The sequence below is a fragment of the Quercus robur genome, chromosome 9, assembly GCF_932294415.1.
Source record: "Quercus robur chromosome 9, dhQueRobu3.1, whole genome shotgun sequence".
Taxonomy (NCBI): domain Eukaryota; kingdom Viridiplantae; phylum Streptophyta; class Magnoliopsida; order Fagales; family Fagaceae; genus Quercus; species Quercus robur.
The window spans coordinates 36264469-36286962 of record NC_065542.1 but is presented as its reverse complement, the minus strand read 5'-3'; the positions used below and the strand labels follow the sequence as shown (position 1 = coordinate 36286962).

The window sequence follows — 22494 nt, the reverse complement described above, 5'->3', positions numbered from 1 at the left end:
TCAAGATCCAAGACAAAGGGAAGAAGGATGCAAGGGATGGCGGTTAGTACACTGTTCCCATAGGACCTAAGTGCTTTGGGTGTCAAGGCTTCGGTCACATGAAACAAGAGTGTCCTACATATCTCAAGAACATTGGGAAGAGCAAGGCACTTGTTGCTACCTTGAGCAACACCGAGCCTGAAGATGATTCGGACAATGAGGATGACAGAATCTTGAATGCCTTCACTGCCACTGTTAATCCTACGAATGAGATTGTTGAAGATATGGTTAAAGAAGAGGAATTGGTGGAGTCCAAGTTTGAGAAGATGTATGATCAAGATGATATCCATACAACCTATGAGAAATTATACAAGCTTTCTAAGAAACATGAGAAACTTTACAAGCTGACCACCAAGAAGCTTAGTGATGTGGAACTTAATCGTGAAGAGCTTTCCACAAAGTTTGATGAGGCTAATCAGACTATTGGAGCACTAAGGTTTGAGAACAATTTCTTGGCTGAGAAGACCAAGAAGCTTGAAGCGGAGCTGTTTCAAGTCAGAGCTCAATTGGAAAGGACTTCAAGTGCAAAACTTGATAAGATGCTCAGTTTTCAGAAATCTGCTTCTGATCGAATAGGTTTAGGGTATGGTTTCTCTTCCTTTAATACTACTTCTACTAGTACTACTGTTTTTGTTCCTCCTAGCAATAATGTTGAAATTGAGAACAATGATGTTAAAACTGATTTAGCTAGTAAGAACTTAGACAAAGGTAAATCTATCTTAGGAGCACCTCTTAAGCAAGATAAGAAGGAAGCTAAAAACCCTAGGGTTAAGAAGGCTAACTCTCAAAAGCCTAAATAAAAGAAGCAGCATCTTTGTCATCATTGTGGAGTTGCCGGTCATACTCGACCAAATTGCTATAAGTGGCTAGCCACTCAACAGAGCAATGGCATGATAGCATCTAGAAGCCAAAATCAGCTTCAATCCTCTCTTGCTCCCCTTAGAGATCTTTTCAAAGCCCTCGTGTTCCTTTTGAACTTGAACAGTTTTAATTCTTCCCCTTCACCACCGGTTCAAGGGTTTAATCAAAGGAATGGTTATTCTAGGGTGTGGAAGGCAAAGAGCTCCAAGTGATTTTACCACTTTTCTCTTTTTTTATTCTTGTTTTTGTGTGTGCATTACTTGTGTGTTCTGCTTTCAAGTTTTGAGTAAGTCTAGTTTTTATATTTTGCATTGTTTAACATGTTTTTGTTTGTTTTCAGTTTTGATTATTTTGTTTTTAATATAAAAATAAAAAAAAATAAAAAAATAAGAAAAATACAAAAACAGTGTATGTTATGTGTACGTTGGTACTTGTGTACCTTGGATGGCCATTGAAACAAAGTTTTCTAAACTTTGTATCTCTTGTAGCTTAGATGAGCATCTCTATGCACAACTAAGCAAGTGAACTTTGTGGCTCATGTTTGTGATGAGTAAGGTTAAATAATCTCTTGCACTTAACACTTGTATCACTTTTTTTGATGGGAAGGACTAGAAAATCCTAAGAGAAAGACAAAAATAACCATTTCACCACTGTTGCTCGCCAATCATAATATGACACCTATATGCTTCAGCATAGCAAAAGTGCAGTGTCAATGACATTTGTATGCTTCGGCATAACAAAATTGGAATGCCAAATGCTTACCATCATTGGGTATTTCTTTTCTCTTTCTTATATGCTCATGCATGATTTGCTTAAATAAAAATATGCAAAGAAAATGAAAAGTAAAAAGATAAAAAATGCCTTAAATATGATTACAAGCGTGTATTCTAGGAGATGTGGGAGTTATAGGATGTACCTCAAAGGTGATAGTCCCCATCAAATACTTATGATTGTGTGTGAGTTAAAGTGATTTTCTCATATCTCAAATCGTCATAACATGTATACACTTATGCAATCTTGCGATGTTTTTAACACACAACATGCAATATTCTTTGCTACTTTTAATACATGTGCAGGTACAATGTGATTTGGCCATCACAAGGTTTTACATGTGTTAATGTATGCTCACTAAACTGTCTTAACTTGTTTTTGAAATGTAAAATTGGTTTGACTTGTTTAGTGTGTGTGTGTGTATGTTTTTGGGATCATTGTGCTTAAAATTTTTGTTGAGAGATGATTTTGAGAGCTTAAAATGTTGATTTTTGGTTGAGTTGTATGATTGATTGCATTCATATCTGTGTTTTTCCCTTTTTGAAAAACGGTTTTTAAGCAATCTCGACACCTCCTCAACAGTTGGTGGATCGAATGTAAAAGTTCCTGGACCCTCGATAGCTTCTGAACTACTGGTGGATCGATCGAGCTTCTTTTCTTGTGTCTTTTCTTTGTTTGTCGACACCTTCTCGACAGCTGTATCTGTCGACATTGTTTTTCTCGACACCTTCCTCGATAGATGGCTCGACACCTCTCGACACCTCTATCTGTTGAGGATTACTAAGGATCTATATATTTGTTCTTCGCGATCCGGCTCTCATTTCTTCAATCTCTCTCAATCTGTCCACACCTATTCATCTCCCAAACACTATCTCTCTTACTCCAAACCTCTTCCCCAGTGATTTTTCAAGCTTTTTCAAGTTTTCCTTCACTTGGTAAGCTTCTAATCTCCTTCATTTACATGCATTTCATGTTTTGAAACCTAGGTTTTGGGGTTTTTGAAAAATTTTGGGGTTTTTCAAAATTAATGAGTTATTGTTGAAATTTTGGGCTGGGTTTTGATTACATGATCTTAAAACTTCATGCATTGCATCACACATGCATTATAACTATATTTTCATGCATTTAGATGTGTGTTATATATGTTAAACTGATGCATGCTGGTAGGATTGGATTGGGCTGAGCCCATGATGCAATTTCTTTTGCATATCACATGTTCATGCATTCTCCATGCATACGTACTCTCTTTTCAATATACTTGTTATATTTGAATTGCTTTGGGACTTTTCTAATTGTCTCACTTTCTCTCCCTCTCTTTCTGTTTACGTTAGTCATGTCTATGGCACCTAAGCATAAGTCAACTCTATCATAGAACCCTTTGCGTTCTAGGGCATCCTCTTCTTCTGATCCTACTCCTTCTCATATTTGGTTCTGTGATGAGGATGCTCGAAAGGACTTCTCGGGGAACTTTTCTCGACAAGGTGTTCATTCGAAACGTTGAGTCATTTGTCCATCCATGCTGATCCAAGAGTTTTACTCCAACATGCATGGATTTGATTTTTCAGTAACTCTCTTTTCTACTCACGTTCGAGGTACATGCATTGTAGCCACACCACAGCTTGTTGCAGATGTGCTTCATGTTACGAGGGTAGAGCATCCTGACTACCTCGGTTATGAGCATCTGAGGACTGTGTCCAAAGACGAGATGATTTCCGCTTTCTGTGAGTGTCCCGCCAATTGGGGTAATCGTCAATTTACACCATGTAAGCCCTTTGCTAAAGGTCCTAGATTCATAAACATGGTGATGACTTTTTTTTTGCACCCACTCTTTCACTATAACTCTATCACAGAGCCTCGTGCTCGATTTTTGCTTTCTTTGTTAGAGCACCTCACTATAGATTTTCCTTCACATTTTATTCTTTCTATCTTAGATGTGTATAGGGATATGGCTACCCGTGATAAGCTCATTTTCCCTTCGGCTATCACACAGATTCTATACCATTTTTCTGTTCCTTTTCCATTTTTTTGTTATGTGTGCCATAGACTACGCTATTGTTAAACGTAGCGAGACGCAGTTTAGGTCTTAGTAGTCAGATTCAGCAACTCCTCCCTCTCGTTCTGCTCCGTCTCGTTTTGCTCCATCCACATCCGCTCCTTCTTCTTCAGGTGATGTGACTCTAGAAGACATCATGGTGCAGCTGCAGCGCATGGATGCTTTCCTTGATACACTCTCTACAAAGTTGTATCAGGTGAACGTTCGTGTCAGTTGTATTGCACGACGACAGGCAACCATAGGTGTTTATGCTCCTAAGGCTTCTCCTCCATCACATCCTCCAGTGGCTTCTGATTCTGAGGATGAGGATGATGATGATGGTGATGACGATGATGCTTTGGATGATGATGCTGGAGATGCTAGCTCTACCAATTAGATGTCTACTTAACACTCTTACCCTTTGTCACTTGTGACAAAAAAGAGGAGTAGTTTTGGATATGAAAGTAGTCATTCTTAGGGGGAGAGTTAGTATAGGACATTTTGTTAGGGGGAGTGTTGATTTTTTTTTAGGGATGCAGTGAGGATTACTTGTATCTTTTTCTTTTCTCTATTTTAGATACATTTGTTCTTATACATGGGTCTTGTGACCATTTTTGACATACATTGTACTTACCCTGACATATGTTGTTGATGTATGTTTCTTTCACCTACCCTTACATATGTTGTTTCTTTTCTCTTTTTATGCACATGCTTCTTATTACGTGTATGCAATCTATTATTTCTGTTTCACACAAAGATGCCTTGATGAGTTTTGTTTAAAGTGTTTCAGAAATACAGGTTGTTAAAGTCTTCTTGCCATAAACTCTCTTCTTGCAAATTTTTTCAAGAGTTTGTGTTAGGATAGATTTTATTGTATTCAATAAGTGAATATGAGTTGAGTGATTTATGACTTCTCTCATATGTTCATTTGTTTGTTGTGGTTTTGTCACAAATTCCCAAAGGGGGAGATTGTTAGGACATATGTGATTCACTTGTTAGGAACATATGTCACTATTTTATGTAATTGACTAATCCTTTGGGTAGATCTAGGATGTGTTTAGTACTTCAAGAAACTGTGTTTCAAAATTAAGTGTTTAAGACATGCAAGTTTGTCTAGATTCAAGCTAAAGAAGTGCTGTTCATTAAAACTCGACAGCTAGCTATTCGTCGAGCTTAAGAAGCTGTTCTTGCCCCGTGGCTCGACAGCTGCTCAACAGCATCTCGGCAGATAGGTATCTGTCGAGCTTTATGGAAAACAGAATTTCTTTTCTTCTAACGCTAGATATATAAAGGGATTATTTTAAGGGCCGTCAAAGGATACACAAGTTGCACAAGTCTTGAGCAAAATTTGTTCAAGCAATTTGTAACCAAAGACAAATTTTTGCCCTAGTTCATCATTCTTGTGAAGAAGTTGCTGTGTATGTGCACCGTAGAGTTTTGTGATCAAGCATCTTCTTGATCTTCATTGTTGCGATGAACTGACGAACTTTGTAGCCAAAAATCTTCTCTAGTTGGTGATTAAAGTCGCATACTGGGATCCACGCATTGGTAAGTCATGTACTTAGAAGCCGTGCATCAAAAGGGGAAATTGTCACTATAGAACAAGTCCAATTTGGTATTGGGATAAAGGTTTAACTGTAGGTTGGTATAAGGTACTGGGATTCCTTTACTTGTAACCAGTTTTTTTGATAATAGTGGAATTTCAAGAGTGGTGACTTGAAAATCATCCGGTGGGGTTTTTGCTGTTAGGTTTTCCCCATTCGTAAACAAATCACTGTGTTATTTATTTTCCTCTGCATAGTTAGTTTATTGGTGATTTGTTTATGCTACCACACGTTTGTATGTTAATTAACTTAATTAATTCACTTGGCTAAATTAATTGGTTAATTTATCACAAGGGGTCAATTCGTTTTTGGCCTATCAGTGAAGACTTGTGATGCTCAATAATGTACAACTCCATGATCCTTCAAACCTCCCCCTCAAAATGGGAAGCGTTATCAGAAATGATCTCTTGGGGCACCCCAAACTGGCATATAATGTTGTTTTCTAAGAACCGAGCCACATACTTAGCCTTCAACACGAATTAGGAGACTACCTCTACTCATTTGGAAAAATAATCGATTGCTACCAAAATGTATTCATGCTCATTTGAAGCCTTAGAAGCTATCCTTTTAATCACGTCTATGCCCCAAATCGAGAATGGCTATAGAGAAGTCATGCCATACAACTCACTAGACAGTACATGGTTCAAGTTGGCGTGCGTCTGACAATTATGGCCACTCTTCACATAGTCCACACAATCAGTTTCCATTGTATTCCAAAAGTACCCTGTCCTTTGGGTTTTCTTAGCTAACATTCTTCCATTCATGAGGGCCACAAATCCCTTGATGAACTTCTTTCATTACTCTCTCGGCTTCTTCTTTCTTCAAGTAACGAAGATGTATGCCATCATAGGATCTTCTATAGAGTTGTCCTCCATATGGGATGTATTGAGTTGCCATCATCTTAATGGAGCGATGTTCTCTCTTGTCGGCACCATCTGGATATGCCCTAGTTCCAAGAACCTCATGATGTCATAGTACCATGGAACTTCCCCTTCCTCTATGGTCATTACTAAAGCTTCACTTCGGTGCACTTTCTCATAACTTTGCTCAATCTCTAAAGGTCCTGTCCACACTCCCTCGAGTATCTTAACCATGGAGGCTAAGGTAGCTAAGGCATTTGCAAATTGATTTTGAGCTTTAGAAATGATTGTGTATTCAATTCCATCAAAGGTCTTGGTCAAGTCCTCCAAGTATTGTTGATAAGGCTTCAAATGTTCCTCCTTCATGCTCCATAATTTTTGCACTTAGGCTATACTAAAGTTGAATCCCCAAAGACTTCGGCCTCCTTTACCCCCAATTCTTGAAGAGTTTCCATTCTAACAATACAAGCCTCATATTCAACCATGTTATTAGTTGTTTCAAAGTTCAATTTGATTGCCAAAGGTATGTGAGATCCCTCAAGAGTAATCAAGCGTATTCTTATCCCATTCCCATATTGGTTTATAGCTCCATCAAAGTACATCTTCCATGCCACTAACTCAACATCCAAAATGTCTTCATCTTAAAAATATTCTTTACCATCTTCCCCCTCTATAGGATTCTCGTTACAAAAATTTAACACAACACTTCCTTTAACAGTTTTCCTAGCCACATACTTCAAATCAAATTCTACTGACAAGATCAACCATCTTGACAATCTCCTACTCAAAGCGTGTTTCTCAAAGGGATACTTCAATGGGTCCATTCTTGCTACCACCCATATTTGGAAAGGTAAGACGATATGTCTCAATTTTTGTACAGCCCAAACAAGTGCAAAGCATGACTTTTCTATAGGAGTGTACTAGTCTCATAATCATGGAACCTCTTGCTCAAATAGTATATGGCCCTCTCATTCTTGTCATCGTCTTCTTATGCAAGCATACTTCCAACCACATCCCTTATGATAGAGAGGTATAGGAGTAAAGGTTTTCCACGTTGTGGAGGCACTAGGATAGGTGCATGGAGGAGATATTCCCTGATAATTTCAAAGGCTTCTTGGTACTCACCATTCCATGTACGTGGTTCATTCTTCAGTAGGAGTTTAAAGATGGGCTCATAAGTAGAGGTGAGCTTGGCAATGAATCGACTACTGTATTGTAATCGACCTAAGAAACCCCTTATTTCTTTCTCACTTTTGGGTGGAGACATCTCTAATATGGCTTTAACCTTGAATAGGTCAACTTCTATCCCTCTATCACTCATTAGGAAGCCTAGCAATTTTCCAACTGTTACTCTGAAGGTGCACTTTTGTGGGTTCAACCTCAATCTATATTCTTTAATCCTCTCGAAGAACTTCCTCAAGTTTATGGTGTGGATTTCTTTATCCTTGGATTTCACTATCATATCATCAACATACACCTCTACCTCATTATCCATCATATCATGTAGTAAGGTCATAGCCATCCTTTAGTAAGTTGCCCCAGCATTCTTGAGTCCAAACGACATTATTATGTAATAATGGATTCCCTATTCGGTAGTGAAGGTGGTTTTGGTCATGCCCTTAGCAGCCATCTTGATTTGGTTGTACCCCAAAAAACCATCTACGAAAGACATCAAGGCACTTCCTGCCATGTTATCCACTAAGACATCAATGTGAGGGAGGGGAAAGTCATCCTTAAGGCATGCCTTGTTCAAGTCCCTAAAATCCACACACATCCTCACCTTCCCATCCTTCTTAGTCACGGGCACGACATTGACTATCCATTCGACTTGGTGTATGGGTTTGATGAATGTTGCCTTTAATTGCTTAGCGACTTCCTTATTGATTTTTAAGAGCCATTTGGTCCTCATTATTCTCAATTTTTACTTGAAGGGCACCATGTGGTCATGAGTATAAATGTGATGTGGAGCTATCTTGAGGTCAATTCTAGGCATATCTTCATAGGACCATGCAAACACCTCTTGAAATTCCTTGAGGAGTTCTTGAAGATCTTTTCTTTCTTTTTCATTTATAGTTGAGCCAATTTTAATTAAGTGTGGATTCTCATCATTGTCCAAATTAATAGTTTCAAGAGTTGGTTCCATGGGTTCAATTTTGTTTTCCAATTGTTTATTAATTTTATTTTCAAATTCATTTGAATCATTTAAATGCAGAATTTCAATGTTATGGGACATATCAAAGTACATTGGAACTTGCGTTACAATTTCCCTATGTTTTCTAAAAACCCAACCTAAGTCTAATTATTAAAGGGCCCCACATTAGGCATGATGAATTCTGTCTTCTTTCTTCTTCAAGGCTTGCCACTCTTCTCCTCATCCTTCTTTAGAGGTTTCCATACATGCACAGCTTCGGTTATGTCGTATAAATCTTCACTCTTATTGCGGAAGTCTCTCCCCACCTCATCAAAGAACCAATCACCATCATCTCCACTCCAACAGCTAATCATTTCATCTTCTCCTTCTTCTTCTTTGTTCATCACAAGATATTGGTCGTCATCAAAAGAATGGTCCATGTTCCTGGAGCACTCTTTAGTTGTGACTTAAAGTTGGGTAGAAGTAGGTGGACTTTCCCTTTTGCCATCATGCGGTTGATGTCAACTCGCTTTATTCACGGCTAGGCTTGTCTTTTTCAGCTTCTTCTTTTGCTATCTCGGAGAGGTGGCTTATTATCTTCTTAAGGACTTCAGCTTGTGCCTCCACACACTCAAGCATCTTTTGCATGAGGACCTTCTCACTTGCAGCATCCATCTTTTCCTCTTGATAATTCCTTCTTTTGGATGTCTTGCCTTCCATTGGACCTTGATTGGAATGATGTTCGAAAAGAAGCCCAATTTTCATTGAGTTCATGTCCCAATCAAAGGTTCCTTTTAAACTTTAGATGTCCTTAGAAAATTCTTAAGTTCATTTTAATGAAGGCCTAATTACAATATCACACCCTTCCCTCTCACGGATTCTTGCCCCTTTGGGCTTTGGTCCATTTACAAAGAAATTCTCATATTACTCTCATGGGCTTTTGTTAGAATGTACTTAGGAATTTTTCAACCCTTTGTCTCAAACTTGGGCTTACAATGTATTCATCACTTTTGGGCTTTTCATTCTTTATTTACCATTTTCACTTTTTTTTTCTTTTTTTAATATACCTTTAGCTAGAATATATTGTAGCCTTCCTCTCAAAGTCCATGAAATTCTCATCATTTTGAGCCTAGGCATGCAACAAGGAGGCCCAAGATTAGGGAAGTTCATATTGGCTTTGTAGGATTTTGGATGCAAAGTCCATAGCATATTTGTTACCTTAGGCCCAAAGTTCTTTTTTTCAAAAGGGCTTTTTCCACTTGGGCCTATAATAGCAATTAGGCTATGTTCTTATGAACCTTTCAAGTTAAGATATACCTTTGGATTTAGGGACAAGCCTCTTATATGTGAGAACTTCTTTTATTTTATCCCAAAACATCTTAGGATATACCATAACTTTAGGGCCATCCCTTCCATTTTTACATCCTTTATTTGTCCTTTAGAATAAGGTGAACACATGGTATATGGTTGAATAAACAAGAGATATATAAAGGGTATCCTTTGTGATAGGGTTTAGGATCTCTCTACTGTGGGTAGGCTTCCTAAGGCTAAAGGGATAGATAAGTAGGTCACTCACAACTAGGTTGGCTATGATTCCAACCGAGGGCCTAAGTGGACCCCATAGTGGATTGGTAACAAATATTTAATGTACTCAAAGCCCATTATAGGCAATGGCACCAATTGTGAGTTGGTGGGACGAACTTTGGAAAATTTGGGCTCGAATGGAGCCTTCCGTTTTCCCACTCATCACCAACCAAGGTTAAGGGACAAAAGAGAACAACTGATGTGTGTGCAAAACAAGTATTGAAATAATTTTTATTATGGTTAAGAAACAAGACACATAAGAATTAACTCACAATCCCTAGTGGACTCGCCACTGTGGACACAAGGGGCCGTTTTTGGAGTCGCCACCTAGTTTTTGCAATGGTCTAGGAACCATATATATATCATCCCTTCAAGGAAGGACCTTCGATCTTACTACCAGAGTATGGGTTCAGAGTTTAAATATGCTCTTAGGATGGTGTTAGGCACCCAAGATTGTTCAACCCTAAGATTGGCCTCCCATCATTATGTCTTGTGTCCTAACCTTATTAAAAACAATCTCAACACTTGTATACTAAACTCACACACACACTAGCATGCATCTAACGTACAATCATGCATCTTTATCCTTAAACAAACATACTTATCTATCCATAAAGCAAAGAAAGCCAAACATGCAAAAGAAACCCTAGCATTCATCTAACATGTGAAAACCTTATCATACATCTAAACAAGGCAGCAAGCATATCATCCAACAACACATACAAAAAAAAAAAAAGTATCAACACGTTAGAAATCCTAATTATACATCTAAACATGTTTCATCATATCATCAAAATAAAACCAAAACACAAATGCATGGACATTTCTAATACACGACTTACCCTTTACTTACCTCTCAGCAACACAGCACCTATGGCATTGATGAATGCGCATGTAAATGAATGCATGGTATAAGAAGAAAACCCTAATCTAGAACATGACTGTAAACAAGAATGTGAGGCAGAGGTACCGGCCCGTATAAGCATGTGAACAAACTCTGAAAAGGAACAAAACATGTGAAACAAACTAAACAAGCAACATAGAGAATCTGGATTACGGTTTCTAGGCAAGCACCTGCATATGTAACCCGAAGCCTGTGTACACATGCTCATGGCATGTGTGCGTGGCACTTACTCAAAACCCTAACTCGGAAACGAATAAGGCAAAAAGTAGAGCATGAACTAAAACACTAACTCCAGCAAATAAACATACATTTTAAGCTACCAAAATTTAAACCTAACCTAGAGAAAGCATATTAAAATATGTTTTAAAATACAAACAAAGCAAACGGAGAGATTTAATGACAGAAGAAAAAAAAAAAAAAGGAATACCTCACAAAAAGCTTCCAAGCTAGAATTTGACCATTCCCTTCAGTCAAATCTATCACAATTTTAAAACTAGTAATTAGCAACATTAAACTAAAAGAATTGGGGCCAGAAAATGTCCCAATCAAACAAAATTGACTTGAGGGTGTTTTGTTAAAAACTCCCTTTTGATTCACTATTTTCTAGCGAATCTTAGGTTTTTCCCCATGGGATATCTGTGACTTTCAAAAATGTACCACGTAAGGCTTTTTATAGTTGAAAAAATGGGGTTTGGAATGGTTCCCAGACGATGTGGGATTCATTCCAAACCTTAGCCATTATTACAAAAAACTTGCCTTTCTTATGCTTTTGAAACCCTAACTGCGTACATAGGAATGTGCCTGCGTATGCATGCTTTGGCTCACGTACGCAGGTCGAGGGCCACTTTGGTCATTTTATTTCCAAAAATAGATTTTTGCTCATTTAAAAGGTTATATTTTTCATTTTGACACTCCTTAAGTCAATTTAATGTCTAATTAAGCTCTAAACTAGCCTTGGGCCTTAGAATTCGAGCATCATTAAAGAACGGGGCCCCAAGTCATAAGTGGTACAAAATGCAGTGTCTACACAACCCAAAATCAAGTATGGGCCAGTCCCAAAGTCCAAGTACTGATATGAGTCTTGAATCAAACAATCTTCACATACCACTCAACTTTTTGGCCCACTCCACTTACCCTAGAGATTCTAAAATTGATACCAACTCATCCCCTTCTTTGTATCAAATTTGCCATAATTTACACATCGATTTGTCCCAAACCTCAAAGCAGTATATGCCCAATCGGCCCTAGGCACTAGAAAACTCCCACCCCTCCCCCCAATTACAAACATTATCTCTGTGCAAAAGGAAAATCGCACAAGAGGAAATATCAAAATTCTCTAAGCGGCTTAGGAAAACTAGCTACAACCCTGAAGCAGTGTTTATTGACCCTAAAACAGTAACTCTCATCCCTTAGTCAAGACTTGAATTCTTCATATTGGCAAAGAGGGATCGTATAAGCCCTACTCCTGATGGAAATATAAGTGTATGCATCGGAAAAAATAAAAATAACGAATCTACTTCATTCGCAATATATAACATGTATTATGTAAGTTTTAGAATTCAAGAATAAGAGAGTGTACCTTGGTGTGGTGAATTTTAAAACTGAAGATCAGAAGTTCTTGAGAATACTTTCAATCTTCACTTCAATTCCACTTATGCCCAAAAAGTGTGGTCTCTCAATCAGTTTGTTCTAGGGAGAATGAGAATAATGTCTAACACCACATACAAACCTTTTCATATCATATATAAATTCTGTATGTTTCTCTCCTTAAAACTGATTATCTAATTGGGCTAACCTTTTGGGCTTTTCCAATTGGGTTTTAGTATGTGGCTTGAAGTGGGACCAAAAGGGAACAAATAAGACACTAGCTCTAATGGGCCTAGGGCTTTTCTGTCAACTCTTAACAAGTCTAAAGTTACCATTAATTATATTTAATACCATTATATAAATATAATTGCACTCTAGGCCTTACTAATAAATTATATCCCAAGATTTTATTATACATGTAACCCCTTCATAAAATATTTGTAGTAATACAAAGTCATGAATATAGACTGCTACTTTGTGAATTACTACATCTTAATCCTTGAGTACCCAGTTTAATCCTTTAAGTTATTCATCATATATTTATGAAATCCAATTTCATAAATATATACTTTAGTAACTATTTACTAAAGTAGTTAGGCCTAACATTCTAAATAACAAACCCATTAAATTTATCTCAAGGAAATATTTTTTATCTCCTTTAAGAGACTATGAATTCCATCTTGAGAATAAATGTTCCATCAACACTAAATGTGGCTGCCCAACATACTGAGGTTTTGACCGTTATCTTAGATCCCACTCCTGATATATCAAAGCAACCTACATTTCATGATCTGGTCCATTATTCTCTCAGGATTAAGAGTTCATGTAAATATAAGTTGTGAGATTTTTATTCAATTTACAATCGTTAGGAGAATAATAAATCTCACAGCGGTCTAGTTCAATATTTTTTAACTCTTAAAACATATCAACATATTAACTAGAAGTCAACACTACCATGATCAAGGCAAATCATCTTAGTTAATATGTTATAGTCTTCGTAGATGAAATTCCCAATTTCATCACCGACTATGAACTAAATTCTAAGCTTACAAAGAACTTGTAAATTATATATGATAATGTCATGGACAATATGATGTCTATATGATAATGGACTATATGTCACCGACTATGAACCAATTTCATCACATACTATGCATCTCATGGACTATATGATAATGTCCAAATATTCTTGTTACCATTATTTTAAATAATAATAAAACAACTTTAATAATAAAACTTTAATAATAACAACATTAACTCATACATAATGTCATATATAATAACATACATAGCATCATACAATAGGATTTAAGGGCACTAATCCTAACAATCTCCCACTTGCCCTAAAGACTATTGTACACAAATCTAACTCCCATTCCCTCCAAATGTGACTCAAAAGTCTTTTGAGACAAGGCTTTGGTAAAGGGATCTGCTAGATTATTTGCACTTTCAATCTTTGCTACCACTACATCTCCACGAGCTATGATGTCTCGAATGATGTGGTATTTTCTCTCAATGTGCTTTCCCTTCTTATGATTCCTTGGATCTTTAGATTGTGCAACCACTCCACCATTATTACAAAACAATGTGATTGAAACCTACTCCATTCTTATTACACCAAGGTCAGAAAGGAATTTCTTGAGCCATACAGCTTCCTTTGCCGCTTCACAAGCAGCAACATATTCTGCTTCCATGGTGGAATCCGCAATACAAGATTGCTTTACACTTCTCCAAGTTATGGCTCCACCTCCCAAGGGGAATACACATCCTGATGTGGACTTTCTGAAATCTAGATCCGATTGAAAGTCTGAATCTATATAACCAATAGGAATCAAATCCTTACACCGGTAAACAAGCATATAATCTCTCATTCTTTGTAGATACTTGAGAATATGCTTTACAGCTTGCCAATGTTTTGGTCCTGGATTTGATTGATATCGGCTAACCATGCCAACTACATAACAAATATTTGGTCTATTACTAAGCATGGCATACATGAGACTTCCTACTGTTGAAGCATAAGGAACTTATTTCATCATATCTACTTCCTCTTGAGTCTTAGGCCTATGGTCATTAGATAGAGGAACTCCATGTCTGAAAGGAAGTAATCCTTTCTTGGAGTTTTGCATGCTAAACCATTCTAGAACCTTATCTATATATCCAACTTGTGATAAGCCTAACATCTTATTCTTGCGATCTTGCCAAAGCTTGATCCCTAGAATAAAGTTAGTCTCACCCAAGTCCTTCATATCAAATTGGCTTGACAACCAAACCTTTACTGATGACATTACCCCTACATCATTCCCAATGAGTAGAATATCATCAACATAAAGCACTAGGAACATTACTACTTTATCTCGATGTCTTTTGTACACACATGGTTCATCAAGATTTTGTTCAAAACCAAATGATTTGATTGCTTGATCAAATCTGATGTTCCATGACCTAGATGCTTGCTTAAGTCCATAAATGGACCTTTTCAATTTGCATACCATATGCTCTTGGTTCTTAGCTATGAAACCTTCCGATTGCATCATATAGATTTCTTCTTCAAGATTGCCATTAAAAAATGCAGTCCTGACATCCATTTGCCAAATCTCATAATCATAATGAGCAGCAATGGATAAGAGAATTCTGATAGATTTAAGCATTGCTACTGGTGAAAAGGTTTCTTCATAATCAATACCTTCTTTTTATGTATACCCTTTCGCCACTAGCCTTACTTTAAAGGTTTCAACCTTTCCATCTATCCCTCTCTTCCTCTTGTAAACCCATTTGCAACCAACAGGTTTAATGTCGTTAGGCGTCTTTACAAGATCCCAAACTTGATTGGAATACATAGAATCTAATTCAGATTTCATAGCTTTGACCCAATGATGTGCATCTATATCAGTCATTGCTTCTTCATAAGTGTAAGGATCAGTCATTTTCCAAGAATTTGGCATTTGAGCTAACAAACACTTTATTATCTTTATGACTATAGAATAAACCTCCAACAGTTCCTTTTGGATACCTTACAAAGAATACCACTTCTGTTTTAGACTATAACTTGTCAAACTTTCCTTTCAACACATGTGCTCGACAACCCCAAATATGGAGATGTCACATACTAGGCTTATGCCCATTCCACAACTCTATAGGTGTTTTAGGAACAGACTTCGAAGGTACTAAATTTAGAAGATACATTGCAGTATTTAAGGCATATCCCCAAAAAGAAATTGGTAAAGTCCAATAACTCATCATGGATCTAACCATATCTAAAAGAGTCCTATTCCTTCTTTCTGCTATACCATTTTGTTGTGAAGTTCCAGGTGCAGTCAATTGGGATACAATCCCATTTTTAGTTAAGTAATCTTTGAAAACCCCAAGAAGGTATTCACCACCTCGATTAGATCGAATGGCTTTTATGCGTTTACCCAATTGATTCTCAACTTCAGCCCTAAACTCTTTGAATTTTTCAAAGGCTTCGGACTTTCATTTCATTAGGTACACATAACCAAATCTAGAGTAATCATTAGCAAAAGTAATGAAATACTCATAGCCACGTCTTGATTGGATTAACATAGGACCACATACATCTGAATGTACTAGTTCTAGCAACTCTTAGGCTCTTCTACATTTTGCATTAAAAGGTCGTTTGGTCATTTTGCCCTCCAAACAAGATTCACAAACTAGAAATTTATCAAAGTCAATGGGCTCTAAGAGTCCATCTTTGATTAGTCTTTGAATTCTGTTTGAATTAATATGACCTAAACGCAAGTGCCAAAGATATGCATCATTAGTAGAAGGAAACTTTCTCTTTAATGATTTTACATGAGAGTCATGATCTAATTCAGAATTATATAATTCATGCTATCAGGAGTTAAAATATAAAGACCATCCACAATATTGCCAAAACAGATAAATACTTTACCCTTCCTTATTACAACATTGTCTTTAAGGATAACACAATATCCACATTTACCTAAATAAGTTGCAGAAATTAAATTCCTACGAACATTAGGTACATACAAACTGTCTTCCAATATTAAAACCTTAGACTCAAAGCATAAATTAAACACTCCAATAGCTACAACAGGAATCCTGCTCCCATCAGCCAAAGTAAGAAACAATTCCCCTTCATTAAGCTTTCTGGTCTCCTGGAGCCCCTACAAAGAATTGCAAATATGATTAGTACAACCTGAATCCACACACCTGGAATCTGTGGGATTTTGTACTAAACATATTTCAAGGAGGAATGATCTTTTCATACCTTTATTATTGGCAGCCTTGAATTTTGGACCATTCCTCTTTCAATGTCCTTTCTCACCACAATGGAAACATTTTCCTTTAATCTTCTTTCCTTTATCGGCAACACCTAAGGCAATTTGTTTACCCTCTTACTTGGTGAAGTCCTTCTTCTTCTTCTTCTTCTTACCCTTGTCTTTCGACTTAGGTTGAGAAGTAGAAGCTTCAGCCATATTGGAATCAACACTAGAAGTACCAAGAATGCCTTCTGCTGCTACCAACTCATTCATTAATTCAAAAAAAGAATAAATCTTTTTGTTCATATTATAATTGAGTTTGAATTCCTTGAATGATTCCAATAGTGACTGGAGTATCATATCCACTTGGGATTCTCCATCAATATCAGCACCTAAAACTTCCAATGTATTCAGATTAGAGATCATTATAAGACAATGCTCCCTAACTAAATTTCCATCAGTCATTTTGGTATTATAAATTTGCCTCATGGTTTCTTGTCTTGCAGAACGGCCTTGCTCACCAAACATATCCTTCAGACTTAGCATAATGTCTGAAACTAGTTCTACATCCTGCATTTAATACTATAGAACATTTGAGATAGATGCTAGGATGTAGCATTTAGCCATTTCATTAGATTTCTACCAACGATCATATCGTTGTTTTTCCTCAGGAGGAGCATCTAGTGAAGGAAAGATAGGACATAGTTGAGTAAGCACATATTTGTTCTCTTCAGCTGTAAGTACAATGTTGAAATTTCTTTTCCAGTCAAAATAATTGGATCCAGTCAGTTTGTTTTGATTAAGAATAGTAACAAGTGGGCTAAATGATGCCATGTTCAAATCTGAAAATAATAAACATAAATATAATAAGTAAACTAGACATTATCAATTTAGCATATAAACATATAGTATGGAACCTTAATAAAACCATAATATAATATATGCAATGACAACCCAATCCCATATTCAATATCCCTCTGCATAGAGTGAATATAAAATACTATGATTGATTGAGAACTATTCTCATTATTAATGCTATCATGATAACTCTTATCAAACATTAATAATATGTCGTTATACATTTGGCCTCTAAATAAAAATAGTAAGAACTCAGCATAAAGGATACTATAATATTTAGTCTAGTGTATACCATTGTCTAGAATCATGTGTAGCCACATTTCATCCCCTTAACAGGCTTATTTTGTAGTATCATGATACAAAACACCCTCCGCATGGAATGCAAAGCTCAAGGCTAAGACAAGGTGTTTGACCAAACCACTATAAACCAAAAAATTCAGTCCTGTAGTACCATGAAATAAATACTCTCCACATGGAATGCTAAGCTCAAAGCAAAGACAAAGTATATATTTCACACTACTATGAACCGACAATGGAGGCCGTGAGATCCAATCCTTGAATCTCTCTCCTACTAGATGTTTTAAATTAAAGGTTTTTATTTTATAAACATGTATAAACTAATCACACATAGCCTTGCACTTTATACATTTGAAAAAACATAGAAAAAGTTCAAAATTTCCTTCAGTGGCATTTTTGCGAGAATCTCGCAACTAAGCTCTTCCCGCGAAAATGAGTTAAGAGAAATTGTTGAAAACACAAAATTCACACAGAAACTTTTGCTACTGTCTCGCGAGTAACTCGTGAGTAAAGCTTACCCGCGAAAAGTTTTATGAAAACACAAAATTCAGACAGAAACTTTCACTACTGTCTCGCAACTATTTCGCTAGTAAAGCTTACCTGCGAAAAGTTTTTGTGCTTCAAAGGCATTTTTCGCGAGTAACTTCACGAGAAGCTAACTCGCAAAAAACTCGTGTTTTCAGTTTTTGAAGGGAAAAACTAAACAGTTTTCAATGGCTTCCATGAATGAACAACCACCATATGAACATGACAAATAGTATTTGATATCAAAACTGAATTCCATTGATGCTATAGCCTTAAAGATTGTGTTAGGTTCTAAAAATTTAGAACAATTGGCAAATCGTGAACACAAACTTGTCTAGATATAGATCTTAGAGTCTAAAGGTATTATTAGACAATGCTCAAGGTGATTCAAGTCAAGATTCAAGAACATACAAGCTGCAGGAAGAAGATTTCATAATCTGTCTGGTTTGATCGATTGAAAGACAAGCTCGATCGATCGAAAGTCGTATCTACAAAATTTTAATTAAGCCCAGATAGCAATTCAAGCCCATTAAGGATTAGGGTTTCTAATCTACTTCTCTTAGTATATAAAGGAAACCGTAAGCACATTTTTATGAGGCTTTTCAAAGAGAGAAGAGAGTGCCTCTTTTGTATTTAGGGTTTTGTTCCTAAAAAGCTCTCTCATATCTTCTACCAGTGTTATTTCTTGAAGAATCCCAAGATCCGGTATTGTAGAAGTTGCTACCTTCTCTAGTTATCAAAGGTGCTGATGATCTAAACCTTCAAAGGTAGTCTTGGAGTCACAAACAGGAGAGTTTGTGTTGCTAAACCTTTGAGTGGGATCTCAAAGTCACAAATGTGGGTTTTTGTGTTTTGAAAAGGCCGAAGAAAGAAGGAGTCCATAGTCTCAGAGCTTGCACGTGGTCGTGTCAGTAAATTTCTACTGGTGGGTAGCAATAGGATGTTAGTTGTCTAAGTCGCTATTGTAAAATTTCGATTCTTTCTACTGGATTTGCTTTTTATCTTGAGGATAGTTAGATTAAATCCTCCCCAGGTTTTTTACCAGTTTCGTTTTCCTGGGTTATCATATCGTTGTGTTTTTTATTTTCCGCTGCTATACATTGATATGATATATTTGTGTTAACCTAGATTTGTTAATTTGATTAAGTAATCACTTGGCTAATTATCTAGGTTAATCTGATTGTGGTTTTAAGGGGTCTAAAAACTCACAAGTGGAATCAGAGCATGTAGCTCTTCTGTTTTAGATCTTTTGATCTAAGAGCTGATCCTTGACCCTTGTTGTCATGGATAATTTGAAGTGTCTTTTTTATCATGTTTCTGCTTATGCCTCTGTTGATTTTATTGACGCTTGTGAAACTCTTCGTAAGGAATTATTGAAATCTATGAAAATTGCTAAGAAATTGAAGGAAGAGTTAAAATTGGCTAATCTTGACAAAGAGGAATTGGTTGTTAGATTAGATGAATCAAATAAAAACAATGAATTTTTGAGAAATCAAATTTCCTCTCAAGACGAGAAGATGAAAAGCTTGGATTAAGAGTTAGTTGAATCTAAAGCTAAAATTGAAAATTTGACTAGTACCAAGCCTGCTGTTGATAACAGAAATGTTTTTGTTTCCCTTAAGCCTAAAACTGAGAAAGTTTATATCTCTCCTTTTAAGAGGAATAACAAAGAAAAGACTTATTTTGCTAGGTTAGACAAAGGCAAAAGTTTTGATGTAGACGTTGAAGTTTTTAAACCTAAGTCTAAACCTATTGTTAGAGAGCATAATAAATCTGTTTTTGTGCCTACTTGTCACCTTTGTGGTGTTTTTGATCATATTAGACCAAATTGTTCTTTGTTGAGGCAAAAAGCAAAATCTGAGACTAGATTTGTTGTTAGGAATACTAATGTTCCTATTTGTTACTTTTTTGGTGTCTCGGGTCACATTCGACCTAATTGTCATAAACTAAAATTTAAGCATTCTGTGTTTCAATCTAGGATATGTGATGATATTTCTCCTGACATAAGTCCATATAAATTGTTTCATATTCTTTTGAAAAATTTGAGCTTGTTGGCTTGTGAAAGGAATTTGCAGGATTTCAGTCTCTCTCAAAAGATTGGTGTAATTCCTCAAATACACTCTGCTTCTCAGATTTTCACCTACAAAGTCGAAGACTCGTGCTATTTGGGTGAGAAAAAATTCTCTAAGGTGAGTGGTGTTGACTTGTCACTAATTTAATTCTTTCAATTGTTTGTGGACATGTCTTGTTTCTATTTTTGGTTGTTTTGTTTCTTTTAGAATGTTTTTTTATTTAATAAAAAAAATCCAAAAACATTGAAAAATGTTCAAAAAGACAAAAATATTTTATTTTGAGTCTTGTTTTATTTTTCTTGAGGATTACATGAATTATGATATCTCTCTCTTGATTTAGAACATGCTTGACATTGTGGAGAAACTTGAATAGTATGTGTTATATAAGTGCTAAGCTTTTTCTAATTTTGTGTGATTATGTACTAGTTTATACATGTACTCAAGGGTTAATTAAGAAATTGATATTTCTTATTTGTGTACCCTCTATAGCTTAGTTAAGCACTGTCATGCATTGCATTTGCATTGTTCATTTAGCATAATGTGTACTTTTTGTTTTTGGTCATAAATTTTTTAAAACCAAAAAGATTATTGTGTTTTGTATTTCACATCTTGGATTTATAATCAAGGATTGGCCATATTATCTTTACATAACAAGTTTATGTACCTTGTTTAGCTTGGATGAGCTTCTTTTATTGTACTTTACTAATTTGAGCTTTGTAGTGCATGTTATGTGGGAGAAGTTTATAGTTTTTGATCACTTTGTCTTGATCTTGAAGTCACATGTCTTTGATTGTCAGACTTGACCTTTTGAGGAAGGCATAAATAACCATCTCATCACTGTTTACTAGCCAATCATGAACACCTTAGTGCATATCGTAAGATTTTGTGCTCGAGAAAGTGTAGCACATGCATAAAAAGAACATAAGGTGTAGCCTCAGTTTAAATGTTAAAATTGGTGTGTACATTATTGGACTTAATGCTAAATCAAATAAATAAAAGTGGTGTGTACATTATCCCGACTATTTTAATAAGTTTCTGATCAAATAAAAATTGGTGTGTACAATATGAGGCAAATCAAGAAACTTACATGATTGCAAGCTTGTTTTCTAGGAGATGTGGGAGTTATATGATGTAACTTTTTAGGTGATAGTCTCTCTCAAATTTATGTGATGGATTTTGTAGAAATTGTGATTGATTTATATTTACATATCACCTCACATGTATCTCAAGCTTTTGCTAGTTGCACACACTACACAAGTTACGCTTTGCTAAACATGGTACATGATATTGTGTGTGAATTTGTTTTGGCTATCCAAGATTACATGTTCCTGAATTTTGATGCAAAATGCCTTTAATATTTGAGTTTTGGAGACAAATTGGTTGAAAAACTTGTTTTTGGAAGATATGGGTTGAATTCAAGTGTTTTTGAAAAACTTTTAATCTCATACTCATGCATTTCATTCATGAAATATTGTGCTTTGAGGAGTTTCAGCATTAAATTGCTCTGTTTTTCAAAAAGTTGATATTTCCAGATTTTTGATCGATCGAATCTGTCTCTCGACCGATCGAAATTGCGATAAAATTTTTGGTTTGAATATGCCTGACTCAATTGGCATTCGATCGATCGAAGCTGAAAAATTTCAGTTTTTAAGCATTCAACCAATTTTTTTTTCATGCATCATTTATGCTTAGGATTCACATCCATTGCATTGATTTTTTGTATCCATCTTGCAGTTTTGCAATTATATCTCTAATTGTTTTTACACATAACATGCATACACTTTGCTAAATTGGGTACTCAACTTGATTTAGAAATTGATTAATTAATTTTTGAGTTATGTACTTTTTAGTATATGCTATTTTTATGTGTGCACTGTAGGAAATATTTTTCTTAAGAGATATGATGGATAATCAATGTGCTAATATTTTCTCTACTCATGCAACTGTTTATGGGTCACATAGTGTCAAGTTTGCATTTATTGAAAGAGAGAATATTTTTCTTCATGTGTATCCTCAACTTAGATTTTAAGTTTGGTTTGTGTTTTTTTTCCCCAAAACTATTTTTCCCAACGCTTGTTTTGTGTTTCCTATTTTTATAGGGGGGAAGCTTGTTTTTAACCTGTGT

At 36.0% G+C, this 22494-nt stretch overlaps 1 protein-coding gene across 1 annotated transcript; it reads right to left on the bottom strand.

The window, feature by feature from the left end:
• Positions 1-16752: 16752 nt before the first annotated feature.
• On the bottom strand, positions 16753-17193 carry LOC126701026 (uncharacterized). Its single transcript, XM_050399173.1, has one exon. The coding sequence runs from the start codon at positions 17191-17193 to the stop codon at positions 16753-16755; it is 441 nt and encodes a 146-aa protein (XP_050255130.1).
• Positions 17194-22494: the final 5301 nt, after the last annotated feature.

Bases quoted from the DNA above. Each gene is read 5' to 3' on its own strand.
- LOC126701026 (XM_050399173.1), bottom strand. From the start codon at position 17,193: ATGCAGGATGTAGAACTAGTTTCAGACATTATGCTAAGTCTGAAGGAT.